At 52.9% G+C, this 15,075-nt stretch overlaps 1 protein-coding gene across 4 annotated transcripts in view; it reads right to left on the bottom strand.

The window, feature by feature from the left end:
• Nucleotides 1-13,014, bottom strand: part of FAR1 (fatty acyl-CoA reductase 1) — a 38,980-nt gene extending 25,966 nt beyond the window's left edge. For 2 of the 4 annotated variants that reach the window (XM_077286670.1, XM_077286669.1), the window contains exons 1-3: nucleotides 12,873-13,013; nucleotides 2,280-2,483; nucleotides 566-741 (exon numbers count right to left, since the gene is read on the bottom strand). In XM_077286670.1, coding sequence (XP_077142785.1) covers nucleotides 566-741; nucleotides 2,280-2,468 — 365 coding nt within the window. In that variant the 5' untranslated portion in view covers nucleotides 2,469-2,483; nucleotides 12,873-13,013. Of the gene's footprint in view, nucleotides 1-565; nucleotides 742-2,279; nucleotides 2,484-12,872 lie in introns of those variants that run through there. The other 2 variants (XM_077286668.1, XM_077286667.1) reach the window with 2 other exon arrangements.
• Nucleotides 13,015-15,075: the final 2,061 nt, after the last annotated feature.

The following is a 15,075-nucleotide window of genomic DNA, read 5'->3' on the forward strand; positions in this document are numbered from 1 at the left end:
AGAAGACTGGCAAGCAGCGAGGAGACCAACAGATGGATACGGATATCCGTGACGTATCTCACCGCCAATATCAGCGGGAGATTACACAGAAGCTGCGCCTTCTTAAAGTGAATCACACAGCAATAATAAACCAGAGCATGACTGCAGACATATCAAGGTGGAAGATACAAGTAGTGAGCGACCATAACACCGGGGTGCGTGCACACGTCACGGTCCACAAAATACCACTGTATCGAGGCAGATTGACTAGTGACAGCCACTATGCTATAAACTAATAAGGCCAGAGTCCTCCTACAGGCTGAATTCAGACGTCCTCCAAAGTGCAGCCCGTGTCTGACCCGAACTCAGCAGCCGCTAATACTACTGTAAGGCTGTGAGTTTGGGTCAGTAAATCCATGGTCATCTCCCAGCGGTTCACTAAGGGAGAGACCTGTCAATCAAAATCCTCGATGCACAGACCCAGGCTGTGGCGTCGGCAGGTAGAACTGTGCTGTCCCTCGCCTCCTGCATTAATAGCTTTTTTTTGTCTCCCTTTGGATACACACTGAAATGGCAATAAACTCACCGGAGCGACTCATTGAAGCGCACGGTGGCAGCGCAGTGGAACACTATATCAATGCAGTCTATCAGCATGTCCTGGTCTTCTCGGCTCAGGTCCAGCTCCGGCTGCGTCAGTTCACTGCTCACCGCAATCAGCTTCTCGGCACAACGCGGCTGCTCCTCTCTCAACCGGTCAAACAGCTGAAGGAGGGAAAGAAACCATCACTGACATATCCAGAAACATTAATACCCATGAACTGAGCACCGGGACATATTCCAGTAGATTCGGGAAGTGTTCATGAACAGTTTCATTGTTAAAAAAAAAAAACCCGAGTATAAACCGACTGGACCGTCAGGACGGTGCGACACGGTGTACTACGCTGGAATGGTGACGTCACGCCGGGCCTAGGTGCTGGGGCACAGACATACTCAGTAGGGTCTCCAGAGCTGCTGAATCTCTGCTCATGCTGGAGCACCGCAGGGCCCTGACCTTGACTCGAGACTCGCCACCCACGCCACTGACGAAAGGTCTCGCCTGCAATCACACTTCAATTTTAGATGCAGGTCTTAAAACGAAAGCCAGAAGTGGATCTAATGGCAAAGAGAAGGCTCCATCCTTCCCCTATGATTTCCATTCCTTGCAAATCTAGTCTTGGCTTTGTCTCAAAAACCGGCATCAGAATAAGAAAATGTGATTCCAGCCCTAATGAAGTTTTTACGATTGGGTCCATCAGTCCCATCCGTGATCTGTGGCTGCTGATCTGTGAGGATCGCCTCGTACCTGATGGATTCGTGGCTCCTCTTCAGTAGCCGGCCTGTCGTGACATCACATGTGCGTTACACTGGAACAATGACGTCACGCCAGGCCGGCTAATCAAAAGAGCTGTAAATGAAGCCAGGTATGAGGTGGTCCCTCACAGACCGCACCGGCAGCTACAGATTACTGATGGGGCTGAGGGACCAGCTTGTGCGGGGCAATTCGCAAGATGAATACACCAAGAAAAGATCCAGGACAAACATTCACTCGACAGGAGGCCAAAAATAGAGTCCATCCGGCCTTGGCCACGCTGGTCTGCATCGGTAACCCACACCTCAGACTGTATGACCATGAGCTCTCCTACACACGTATGCGAGGCAGCGTGCACGCAGCCAATGACCGCGCCATTACTCTGCATTATTCGGAGATTTAACCGCAGCACCATTATTGGCCACGTGCAGGTGTCTCCAGCCGAAAGAGGTAGCAGTGATATCTGTGCCCGGCGTCAGATAAAAGCATCAGTGATACAAAGCACAATGTCAAATGGCACGAAGAGAAAATGCAAGAGGAGACTGTGGCTGCACGTGGCAGCCTTGTACACAAACAGCGGCTGGGGTGGAGGGGCTTCAGTGGGCAAGTTATATTATTTCACCGATGTACAGCAGGATAAGTCACCCTACGGCAAGTACAATCAGTCTTTCCCGTCTCACGGTCCCTTTGTGCTGTTACCATGGCAGACAAGCGTCTCTACCAGGCGAGCGCGTCACTTTAAATCCACGTGGGAACCATTGCTGTCCTCACCGCTGGTGTAAATGTCATGTAACGCATGGAGATGTTGTGCAAGGATCTCAAGGTTGAGCCGACAGTAAAATGTCAGAGCTCCGATGCACCAGCGCTAGAGAGACCCCAGAGGTTATCGTCTCTGCAGCTCAATGCAATCTAGTGTTCTCTGTTAGCAGCCAGCAGACGGCTCAGCACCCACCTTGCAGCTCATCATTTCTGTCACCCGCTCCTGAGGCTTCTGGCTCGCTTTGGGTCGCACCAGCACATAGACGGCCCTAATCCCTGGGCAAGATCTCAGCAACTTCTCCAGGAGAACCTTCCCCATGAAGCCTGTGGCTCCGGTGATGAGGACGTTCTTCCCTCGGTAGAAATCTGGAATGGATGCCATGGTGAACCTGAAGTCCTGCCGGGAAGATCAGAGAAAGGATGTGAAAGTGCAAGACAGATATTCCAGCAATGTCTACAGATAGGTTTTCTTGCCCACAGGGGGCCCACGCTTCCCTCTCACCTGCACCCACCCACCGTGGGCCCCGCGCCTTCTTCTCGCACCCACCCATGGGGGCCTACACCTCCCTCTCGCCTGCACCCACCCACCGGGGGCCTGCACCTCCCTCTCTCGCCCGCCCACACCCACCCACGGGGGCCCACACCTCCCTCTCACCTGCACCCACCCACCGGGGGCCCAGCGCCTTCCTCTCGCACCCACCCATGGGGGCCCGCGCCTTCCTCTCTCACCAGTATTCAAGGGGGCCCACACCTCCCTCTCACCTGCACCCACCCACCGGGGGCCCCACGCCTTCCTCTCGCACCCACCCATGGGGACCCCGCCCCTTCCTCTCGCACCCACCCACGGGGGCCCCACGCCTCCCTCTCTCTCGTCCGCACCCGTGGGGGCCCGCAGATCCCTCCCTCTTTGCATCACGGCATTGCACAGGACAAGGTGTAACCAGCTCACATGCGCCATGTCCCACATGCTATCACCCAAGCTGCTGTACGGCACGGCGGCCCCACAGATCTCGGCTTCCTGGACCTGCTGTCATTATATCACAACAAGTACATAAAACGGAAATAACACTGGAGGCAAATGATCTGATAGTTACTGCGTGAACGTACAGGAGGAAGTCAGGCGCTCCGGCCAATATCGTGCCATAATATCACCACTTCCTCATCTGCACCCAACGGGGAGGAGAATGCGACAGAACTGCTGAAAACCCAGTGCAGCTAGTCCTGACCCTGCCGCTGTGCCGATAACACTCTGCTGCACTGTCCTAACCCGGGACGGCCACCAAGCCATAAGGCAGCCCCCAGCTCAGCCTAACCTCGGGGGCAGCACAATCCAGCCCAGACTAGCACCAGGGGGCACCATCAACCATTCCAAGACTAAACGAGCACTGGGGGCACCGCCAAACAGTACAAGACCAAATAAGCACCGGGGGGGACCACCAAGTAGCTAGCCCAAGCGAGAACCGCCAGGAGACTGCATCAGTATTCGGGCTGTTATTGGACACTACACGTCCCATGAGTCACCCCCACAATCACTGCCAGAGCCGGATTCCTGCCAGCTTGGATCATGAATGGTGCAGTGCAGCCGGCCAAAACACACTTCGTTATGTACCAAGGGTGGAAAACGCTTCATATTTTCCTATCAGGCCAAGGACCTAGAAGTCTCCATTGTATATGTACATGTACCTAACAGATCGCATGCCATGTGCTGCCGCCATATTTGTATCAGTCGCAGGATGACAAAGGGGGATACAACAGGGCTCTCACATCCCTCGCTCTGCACCTGGACATAAAGGTGAACATGGCGGTGTGATAGACGAGAGAATGGCCGCCCCCATACTGCGATCATTACATACACGTGCAGGAAACCTTCCACATTTATGGTCTCCGGCTGAGGGCTTCAAATCTACCACTAATGTAATGTTCCTCTCGAGATAAAAGCCACCGCACCAGAGCCTGTCAGACCGCCAAACCCCTGACCAGAACTGGAAGAGGTTCTTCAGAGGGGAGGTCCTCACTTCTGCCCCTGCTGAAGATGGCAGCAGAGCTCAATACAATGTGCAGAAACAGGGAAAGTGCTCCAGGCCCAGAGAATAAAGCATTTCTGGGACACAATGTAGCAAACACCCAGCAGTGAGGCGAGGCCTTGGTCAGAGGGGGGTTCCCATCTCAGGATGTGTTTTCATCCATTGGTGACTGACCACAATCAGTCATCAGCCCCAGAAAGTTGGCGATAAGGGGGAGGATGTAAGGTGCATTCACACCGGATGATCGCAGCCGATCAGTGGACATTTACTCGGCTGCCGGCCGACAAAGATGGAGCCGGAGGGTGGATCAGTGTCCCTGCTCGGAGCACACATCTATACTGTAATAATGGGGCTTCTTTAAGACATTAAGACATTTTTAATAAGATTTGTATCAAGGGCACGGACTTTTCAGAAGACTTTTTTTTTTGCAATGATTGCGAAGAAGAAATCAATTGATAACCAGGGCTACTGCTGGGAGTCCATGCAAGATAAGAGGAGCCTTATCAGGGTAAACTACTACCTATTGATTAGCGCAAGTGGCTGTGAGAGCAAAGTCATAAAACACTGATAAGCAAGCGCTCCATAAAATACTGCCGATAATACGGCGAGCCGAGAGCGAGGATAAAGGGGTGCGACACGCGGTGGCACTGCAACCTTGCTCCGCTATTCACTGCATTGCATGGCCGGACCCTCCCCAAGATCCAGGGACAAGGGTTACTTTGTCCTTCTGGATGAAAGATGTGGACCACAGCCTGGATTTAGATTTGTTCCACAAGGGAAAAAAAGATGTAAAATTGCAATTGTGCAGATGACCAAATCAGTGATGCAAATGGAAAACCGCCTCTAACTTTCTGCTGCAAAAGTTACTTCTTACAGCCCCCCTTGTTAACAAGACCTCCAGAACCTGCAACAGGCAATGGGGGCTGGAGCTGTCGCTGCGACCCCCTGTACATAAAAATTACAATAAGTAACCAGATATTGACATCTATACATACAATCGTCATATGGCACTAATCCACCATTTTGGGGAGCAATAGAGTGTTTTCCCCCAGTCACCATTCACCCGTCTATTAATATTGCATTCACTACCCCACAGCTGCATTTAAATGGATGCTAAATTAAAGATATTAAAGGGATTGTCCAGAATTAGAACATGGCTTTCTTCCAAAAACAGCGCTACCTCTGATCACAGGTTATATCTGGTATTGCAACCCTTTGAAGTGAATGGAGCCGCGCTGCAATGTCAGACATAACCGATGGGCAGGGCTGCCTCTGTTTCTCTACACCTGAACCTTCCTATAAAGCTTCACACCCCATACCATCCATCAGCCATCAAGAGCGGTGCGTGCCCGGGTGGTTCGATTCCCTGGGCGCCCATTACATTCATCTAGCCACGTATAATGCACGGCTCTAATGGGTCAATTACAAGAAGACAAGCAAAACAAACAGCAATAGAGCTCAACAGGTGCCTCCAAGACTGCGGCAAAGCTGGAAACGCAAGCAGGGAGGCAGCAGATCAATGGGCAATGTATGACCACTGCTGGGACCCAGCCAATCCCAACAATGGGGCCCCAAGAGTCCCCTGTGTGAATGGAGCTATAATAAGTATCCCCCCACGCCCAGGGTCTCAGCAGGCAGCCCCCACCCCCAGGGTCTCAGCAGTGTTAAACACCCCCCCCCCCCCACACCCACACCCACACAGGTCTCGGCCCACGGACCAGCCCTCCCCTTCCCCAGGATCTCATCTTCAGACAATTGTTGTAACGATACATGTCTGCAGTCACCACTAGGGGGAGCTCCGTGTACACCACTAACAATATAGAGCAGTATGCACAGAGCTCCTCGGCTCCCTCTAGCGACTGCAGCAGGAAGAACATTTTAAATTACGGTATTCCAATATGAATGGGAAAGATTTGGAGCCCAGTCTTAGAAAATTGGTGCTCCAGCCTCTAACAAAGCATAAGAAATAACCAGGGCTAATGCACTGCTCATATAGGAGGGTTAGAAATCTTGATGACAAGTAAATCATGCAATGTAAACCCCAATCCTCATAGGACTCCGGAGGACCCTGCAGGCTCCACATGGGGTCATATTTACCTGCTCTTTAGGGCAATCTCTCCCCCATCACAGATTACATTGCAGAGCAAAGTCTATACCATGGGTGGTGGATGCAGATCAGACAGGGGGTCATCACTACAGAGGTCAATGGAGCCGATAATACAGCCGGGTCCTCTCAGGTAAAACCTGTTCACACTGACATTATCTACCATCCTGCGGCTGCTCATAGTGACAAGTCCAGAGCACGCGACTCTACAAGGGGACCTTCAACCACCGCCCCAAGCCATCACATGTATTGCAGGCATCAGACTATGGGGTAAAGCTGAACCTTTCGGCTCTATAATGGCCCTTGGGGCCCCTTTTTCACCATCAGATTACATACAGGGCGCACTTTGTTGCAGATTAGCGGTATAGTGACTTTATTACGCTAAGGCCAGTTATTCATCTGTGCATAAAAAAGGATTGTGAGTGTCGTCTCCTGCGATCAGGACTGGGGTCTTGCAGCTTCCTCTGCCGGGAGCTAAATGTGCAGCACTAAGAACATCCATAGTATTATTAGAAAATGACCCAAAAAGAGTCAGGTGCTGGCGTCACATTTCCACCAGTCACCTGAGCTGCTTATCTCCACATTATCAAATGCTCCAGACACAAGAGATTTATCAAAACCAGAGGAATAGGAAGTGGAGCAGTCGCCATAGCAACCACGGAATAAATGCAGGAATCTGATCAGTTGCTATAGGCAACTCCCCTACTTCCCTCTTCAGTAGAATCTTCATAAATCTCCCTGAAAATGACATATTTTCCTGCCCAGTCCACATCAGTAAACTACACGGCGATTTCACATTAATACGAGCCGATATTACATCCTCCAGGGATGGCGGTAACTCCGGAAACGTCAACGGCACAGGATGTTCTCACCATTGTACATATAATACATATGGCCATTCCTATGTTACCGCTCGGCCGCAGGTTTTAGGCGTTACAGACGCCGCACAAAATCAGAAACTGCAAACCTGAAAAACGGGTGAGACACCTATAGGGTTAGCGTCCTCCGGAAACGCTAGCCCGGGACAGCTCCGCACCGCCATATAGTGGAGGAGCGGCCATTGTCAGCGGGCGAGGGAAATAGACGAGCAATGTGGTCAGATAAAGATTAAAAACATTTATTACACAACATGCACCGGATGAAGCAGGGCGATATCAGACATCTGTCAAACAAGTGAACAAAGCAGAAGACTTAAAGGGATCATCCACTACTGTGCACCCCCAGGTCCCGCAGTGTTCCGTTAAGTGGGTTGTAACCATGGAGATTAGCAGTTTGGGTCATTTCAGCCAGCCTCCTTCTGCAAAGTATAGACATGGAACGGGGTTGGCTTTTCTACTAAAACAAGGAAGCACTGTGCTGTGTCAGGCATAGGGCACAGAGCAGGGCAACTACCTGACTATCTTTGAGGGGCTCCCCAGGACCACTCACGCCCGCACCGAGCCGTGTGGGTGCGGATGACCTGGCGTCTGCACATACGCACACAGCCAGGTATCAGCAAAGGTCCTAATGGACCGATCATTGCCATTAACATAAAAAGCAAAATGGTAAAAGTTATTGGCGTCTACCCAGAAGAGAAACAGCAGCTGCATCGGGCACAATGTGGCCTCCTCTGCACAGGCCGGGATTAGTACCAGGGCGGAGGAGCACGAGCGTGCCACACTCCTCGCCACTTACATATGCTTCATTGCTGGTGGCGAGGAATAAAGCCGATAAGGAGATTTCAGGAGTGAAGTTGCAGGTTGGATGGGATTGTGTAATTCCTGGAAAGCAGAGGTAACACCCGGGCCGTGGCTGCAAGCTCAGGTTGCTGCGGGACACTCCATTATGCTACATATTGCACCGCAGTTAACTGGAGGTTCTGGTAAGTTTGCATTCAGCAGAGACAATCACCCGCGAGAAACACGAGGCGATTCACAAAATAACACTGGGAAGTTCATGGAGGTAAAAGGCAGAATTACTGGAGTCTTTCCTGCTGTACTTTGGACTAAAATAAATTTTTCCCATTTCACAATGTTCATGCAATTCATTAGGCTGTGTCACTAAAATGCATGGGGGACTGGTCCCTGTGCCACGGGGGTACGGGGTCACTGTGGGAAAGGCAAGGAGTCACCGGACCCCAACTAATCAGGAGGACGTGGGATATCCTAGGTATATGTCTCCATATTTAATTGCAGAAACCCTTTAATGCAGCGTTTCTAAACTCCGGTCCTCAAGTCCCACCAACAGGTCAGGATATCCTTAGTATTGCACAGGTGATAATTCCATCACCTGCTCAGGCATCCAGTCCATCGCCTGTGCAATATCCATCCATTCCATCGCCTGTGCAATATCCATCCATTCCATCGCCTGTGCAATATCCATCCATTCCATCACCTGTGCAATATTAAGGATATCCTGACAACCTGACCTGTTGGTGGGTCTTGGACTGAAGTTGGGAAACACTGCATTAAAGGGATATTCCAGTTTCAAGATGCTATCACTGTATCACAGGAAAGGTGATGAGTTCTATATCAGCGGGGGTCCGCCCTGCACGGATTGCCAGGATGGGGACTTCAGCAGTTTGCACGTTCATCCATGGCTGCGATGATTCCCTATGGGACTGCAGGAGAACGACGACAGTCACATAGACAACTAATGGAGCGGAGGATGGGCATGCGCTGTGCCGAGCCACTCCAACATCCCGGCGAGTGCAGCGGATCCTGTGGGTTGGACACCAACAGATCAACCATCTTGTGGATAAGTGATAACCTCTGACAAATGGAGCATCCCGGTAAGATACCACACGACAGCAAGAGGCTGCAGGATACAAAGATCCCGCTTTCCATGTGCTGGCGTCAGACCCCGTCGACACCAGGGGGCTCACACTCAGCCTTGTGACTAGTGTGGGTCAGCCCAGACCAATTACACTTTGGTAACGATACATGATCATTAAAAAGCCAACTCTAAATGTCGGGGGGGGGTGTCCGGAGACCCGATCTACGTATATACTGGTCAGGCCAAGCTGCAGCGGATGTCAGTAAAGGTTTCCATCCTGCAATGATCACGGTCGGTTTATGCTTCTTACACTTCCCAACTCAGGCACCTATGCCCAGCTCAGGATTTGCCCAATAGCCGTGTGCCGCTGATGCATGCCTCCGGTCTTGCCATACTTTCCACAAACCTCAATGGAGTAACATCTCCATAGAAGTCAGTACAGAGGTCGGCTGCTTTGCCCTAATGCTAATTGGTTGGCATCAGACATGGTACCCGACTAATGTTTAAGGGGATAATAAAGTTATAAAAGTTCATGGAGTGGCATCACTGCATTGCTATACTGCTGTCCGGGTACAGATATAAACCTCTGCTCCAGTACGGCAAAGGACGGATTAGAGGAATAACAAGTGACTGAGGCTATGGCCATGGGAACACAACGGTCTGCATGGGAGCTGTGTACACAGAACAGTGGTGTTTCCTGCAATACGATTTGCAAGATTGCTTCCTTACACAAGTAAAGGCGCAACAAGAAAGGAAGTTGGTTGCACAAGTGTTCACGCACTTCACATCATATCTTTACTTTCATCGCCCGAGTCTGTGCAAATACAGAGATCACGAAGAGCCCTCGATGACGAACACGCCGATGGAACGAGAAACAAAAACATGGCGAAGTCAGCAAGAATGAAATTAATGTCACATCTGCAGTGGGCGAGAGAATGACAAAGCAGCACAAATCTGAGCCCTCGGCTCCTGCCCGGGCACTGCCCGAGGGGAAAACAACTGTGGGAACTGGGAGGGTTAAATCCAGATACCCAAAAATTAACACCCCGGGGTGTGAGAAATGAGAGGAACAAAGATAGAAAACCATGAGGTTTCATGAAGTGCCAAAAAAAAAAAAAAAAAAAAAAAAGGGCGGAAACTCACGCCATGGCTCTGGGGTGTCCTGCCAGATACAACGTCACTGTGCAGATTCCTACAGCACAGAGCTGATAGTCTGCGGCTGTCCTGCTACTGGGCAACTACAAGTCCCAGCACTGCCGGCGGCTGGGGCTCCTGCATGTTGTGAATGCAGCAAAGATCAGACAGGACTTTCTCCTACTGGAGAGTGTATGACGTGTCAGAGCCCACCCTCCCCCCAGGGGCCGGGGATCAGACCACCATAATGGCACAATGTCACAGGGATCACCAACCTGTCACAGCTTCTAGGGCCGCGAACAGATGCGCTGAGGAATAAACACGATAACTGCCAGAATTACACGGCATTCATGTATTAGGCGGTGTTCACACAGTGCAGCACTGCGCCCCTGCATCTTTCACCAGCAATCCATTAAAGCGTTAAAATAGACCATGCAGCTTCACAGGTGAAACCATTAACTGACTGCACACGGGAAAGAGGGACAACACTTCAGCTGCAATGTGTGAACGCGGCCTTAAAGGGGCTGTCATCGATAAAGGAGTCACCAGGTAGGTCTGATCGCCGGGAATACTCGACTAATGTGCCGATTCGTGTGATCACATGACATCGCCCTGGACGCACATGTATGATGATCACGTGAGTGCACAGAAGTCGTCATCCATCAGACAGCAGCCCGCCGCGGTGAACCAACAGTCACACAAGGCTTTCATGGTGGGCCGTCCTGACTGTTCTACCATAATGCACCGCAGTAAGTCGCAGGCCGTGTGCTCACACTTCTCCAGTCACAGATTAACCACCCGATTTATCCACCTAACTCCAGTCTGTGTCGGAGCGGAGGACGTGTTCAGACCTTTCTGTACGTCCTCCAGAATCACCACGCAATAATGTGCAGTATGACAACTCCGCTCAATGGAGGGAGCCGGGCTGCAATACCCCACGCAACCCATGGTCAAGAGTGGCGCTGTTTCTGAGAGCAGCCATGTACTGTTAGACCAGATCCACATCTGTGAGCAGCGCACGGAGCGGCCGCAGGTCTCCCGTATACGCAGCCGCCGCAGGTCTCCCGTATACGCAGCCGCCGCAGGTCTCCCGTATACGCAGCCGCCGCAGGTCTCCCGTATACGCAGCCGCCGCAGGTCTCCCGTATACGCAGCCGCCGCAGGTCTCCCGTATACGCAGCCGCCGCAGGTCTCCCGTATACGCAGCCGCCGCAGGTCTCCCGTATACGCAGCCGCCGCAGGTCTCCCGTATACGCAGCCGCCGCAGGTCTCCCGTATACGCAGCCGCCGCAGGTCTCCCGTATACGCAGCCGCCGCAGGTCTCCCGTATACGCAGCTGATGAGTTAAGGTCAGGAGACTCAGACGTATACTGCAGTCCTGCAGTCCTCAGGCGCATGTGTGAACCCGGCCTAGAACAGCTCGGAAGCTTCACTTGTGCTGCCCGGGTCCGGCACCACTCTGGCCCTCTGTGACAGCCGGTGTACCCTCACTAGACCCTGCAGGTAAGACCCCCATTGTAATGTCATGGGGTATCACAAAAGCCAGGACACCAGGTGCAGAAATGGGGGCAGGCCCAAGCACAACCGTCCCCAGAGCGACGGAGGCCCGACCGCTACCTCCTCCAGTGTGACGGGAGGCCCGACCGCTACCTCCTCCAGTGTGACGGGAGGCCCGACCGCTACCTCCTCCAGTGTGACGGGAGGCCCGACCGCTACCTCCTCCAGTGTGACGGGAGGCCCGACCGCTACCTCCTCCAGTGTGACGGGAGGCCCGACCGCTACCTCCTCCAGTGTGACGGGAGGCCCGACCGCTACCTCCTCCATCAGGGTCTATGGTCTGAGAGACCGGATCCATTCAGTCCTGAGCACAGAGGATCAGGATCTGGGAGGTCTCGGACATCAAACATTTATCATCCATCCTGCAAATGCAATGTGTGAGAAAATCACTTCCCTTACAGCGCCACCCCTGTCTTCAGGCAACGTCCAGTACTGCAGCTAATTTTCATTCAGTCAATAAAGGGCAGTTATAAGAGGAGACACCACACAACCTAAAGTGCTGCCGTTTATGAAAATATTAAAAACCCCTAGTTGTAGAGACCCCCAGGAGTCCGTGCTGACCTCTACCCTCCCACTGCACAGAGCTTCTCCTCATAAAGGGGCGGTTATGGCGGCCGTATAACACATCCCCGGGCCGGTCTATAAAGGAACAAAAAGTCTGCAATCCTAACGTGTGAAAGTGTTCAACCCCTGAGGCCGCATCACCACAACTCCCAGTATGTGGCACTACTCCTTCCAGGAGCACGACGTCCACCGGAAACCTAAGTGGTGAAGAGTCTGGGCCTGGGGGGCACGGGGGGGGGGCAAAGACAGTGGGAGGGGCCCTGGAGGTGACTGACAGGAATGACAAGCGCTGGAGGCAGAAAGCTGTGACCTACAGCGCTGGAGAGGCCACACAGTAACGGCCTCAGCTCCATGACAACCGGCCACCTCTTCAGAGATAAGCGGCGCCAAACCTGCCTGACGATTTATTAGAGGGGTGGTCTACTGTAAGAGGGCCATTCTATAGACGGGGGGTGAATAATCTGACAACCTGCCTCCACTACTAGAAGGGCAGGCACTCGGGTTGTCAGACAGCTTCCCCAGCAGAAGACACATGCTGTTAGAAGAAAGGGTTAATATGTGGTGCTGTGTGGTGAATGGACCTGCCCTTTAAGGGGTGACCACAGCCGGGGCAGAGCCCGGGCCCCACACCCTGCCCAGCACACGTTACCTCAGCCCAGCGCCGGCAGCAGCACTCGCTCTTCTCGCCTCAACTGACGCCCCAGCCTTCAGGCCGCTCCGTCCCAACACTCCCTCAGCCAGTAGCCACGCCCAGCTCTGCGCTGACTGGACGGACGCCCGTGACGTCACGGAACAGGCAAGAAAACTCCGCCCTGTGATTGGATGATCTACTGGTACATGGAGGCGGGGACCACACCCATCCGTTACCGGGGGGACCGGGCGGGAGACAGAGGAGGATGCTGGGTAATGGGAGGATGGATGATGAGGAGTCGGGACGGGGACGAGGGAGCGAAGGATTATGGGATGGTTGCCTCGGCAACGGCATCACGAGCAGCCACAGATAACCATGGTGAGCGGGACATGATGAGGAAGATGATGGGAGTCACTGCTGTCACCGAACAACGTGCAGGAGGCTGGGAAATAACGGACTGTCTCACAGAATATCACGTAACCACATAGTTACCCCACGTCACCCATAACAACCCCATGTTACCTCATAACAACCCCACATCACCAATAACAACCCCACGTCACCCCATAACGACCCCACATTACCCATAACGACCCCACATTACCCATAGCGACCCCACGTCACCAATAATGACCCCACGTCACCCATAACGACCCCACGGTACCCCATAACGACCCGTCACCCATAGCGACCCCACGTCACCCCATAACGACCCCACGTCACCCATAACGACACCACGGTACCCCATAACGACCCGTCACCCATAGCGAACCCACGTCACCCCATAATGACCCCACGTCACCCCATAACGACCCCACATTACCCATAACGACCCCACATCACCCATAACGACCCCACGGTACCCCATAACGACCCGTCACCCATAGCGAACCCACGTCACCCCATAACGACCCCACGTCACCCATAACGACACCACGGTACCCCATAACGACCCGTCACCCATAGCGAACCCACGTCACCCCATAATGACCCCACGTCACCCCATAACGACCCCACATTACCCATAACGACCCCACATCACCCATAACGACCCCACGGTACCCCATAACGACCCGTCACCCATAGCGAACCCACGTCACCCCATAACGACCCCACGTCACCCATAACGACACCACGGTACCCCATAACGACCCGTCACCCATAGCGAACCCACGTCACCCCATAATGACCCCACGTCACCCCATAACGACCCCACATTACCCATAACGACCCCACATCACCCATAACGACCCCACGGTACCCCATAATGACCCGTCACCCATAGTGACCCCACGTCACCCCATAACGACACCATGGTACCCCATAACGACCCGTCACCCATAGCGAACCCACGTCACCCCATAATGACCCCACGTCACCCCATAACGACCCCACATTACCCATAATGACCCCACATCACCCACAATGACCCCACATCACCCATAACGACGCCACGTCACCCATAGCTACCCCAGGTTAACCATAACGAGCCCACGTCACCCATAATGACCCCACATTACTGTATAATGACCCCATGTTACCACATAACGACCCTACGTTACCGCATAACGACCCCACGTTACCGTATAACGACCCCACGTTACCCCATAACGACCCCACGTTACCCCATAACGACCCCACGTTACCCCATAACGACCCCATGTCACCCATAGCTACCCCAGGTTACCCATAAAGACCCCACGTTACCCCATAACAAACCCACGTCACCCATAGCTACCCCAGGTTACCCATAACGAGCCCACGTCACCCACAATGACCCCATGTCACCCATAATGACTCCACGTTACCACATAACGACCCCACGTCACCGCATAAGACCCCACGTTACCATATAACGACACCACGTCACCGATAACGACCCCACGTTACCCCATAACGATCCCACGTTACTGTATAACGACCCCATGTTACCACATAACGACCCTACGTTACCGCATAACGACCCCACGTCACCCATAACGAGCCCATGTCACCCACAATGACCCCACGTTACCCATAACGACCCCACATTACACCATAACGACCCCACATTACCCATAAACACCCCACGTTACCCAATAACGACCCCACGTCACCCATAATGACCCCACATTACCCATAACCAACCCACGTCACCTATAACGACCCCAGGTTACATCTTTGTGGTCCCACATCAGGTCTGACCTCTGGGGTCTGGTCTGACCTCTGGGGTCCCACGTCT

Source organism: Ranitomeya variabilis, chromosome 2, assembly GCF_051348905.1.
Source record: "Ranitomeya variabilis isolate aRanVar5 chromosome 2, aRanVar5.hap1, whole genome shotgun sequence".
Lineage (NCBI taxonomy): Eukaryota > Metazoa > Chordata > Amphibia > Anura > Dendrobatidae > Ranitomeya > Ranitomeya variabilis.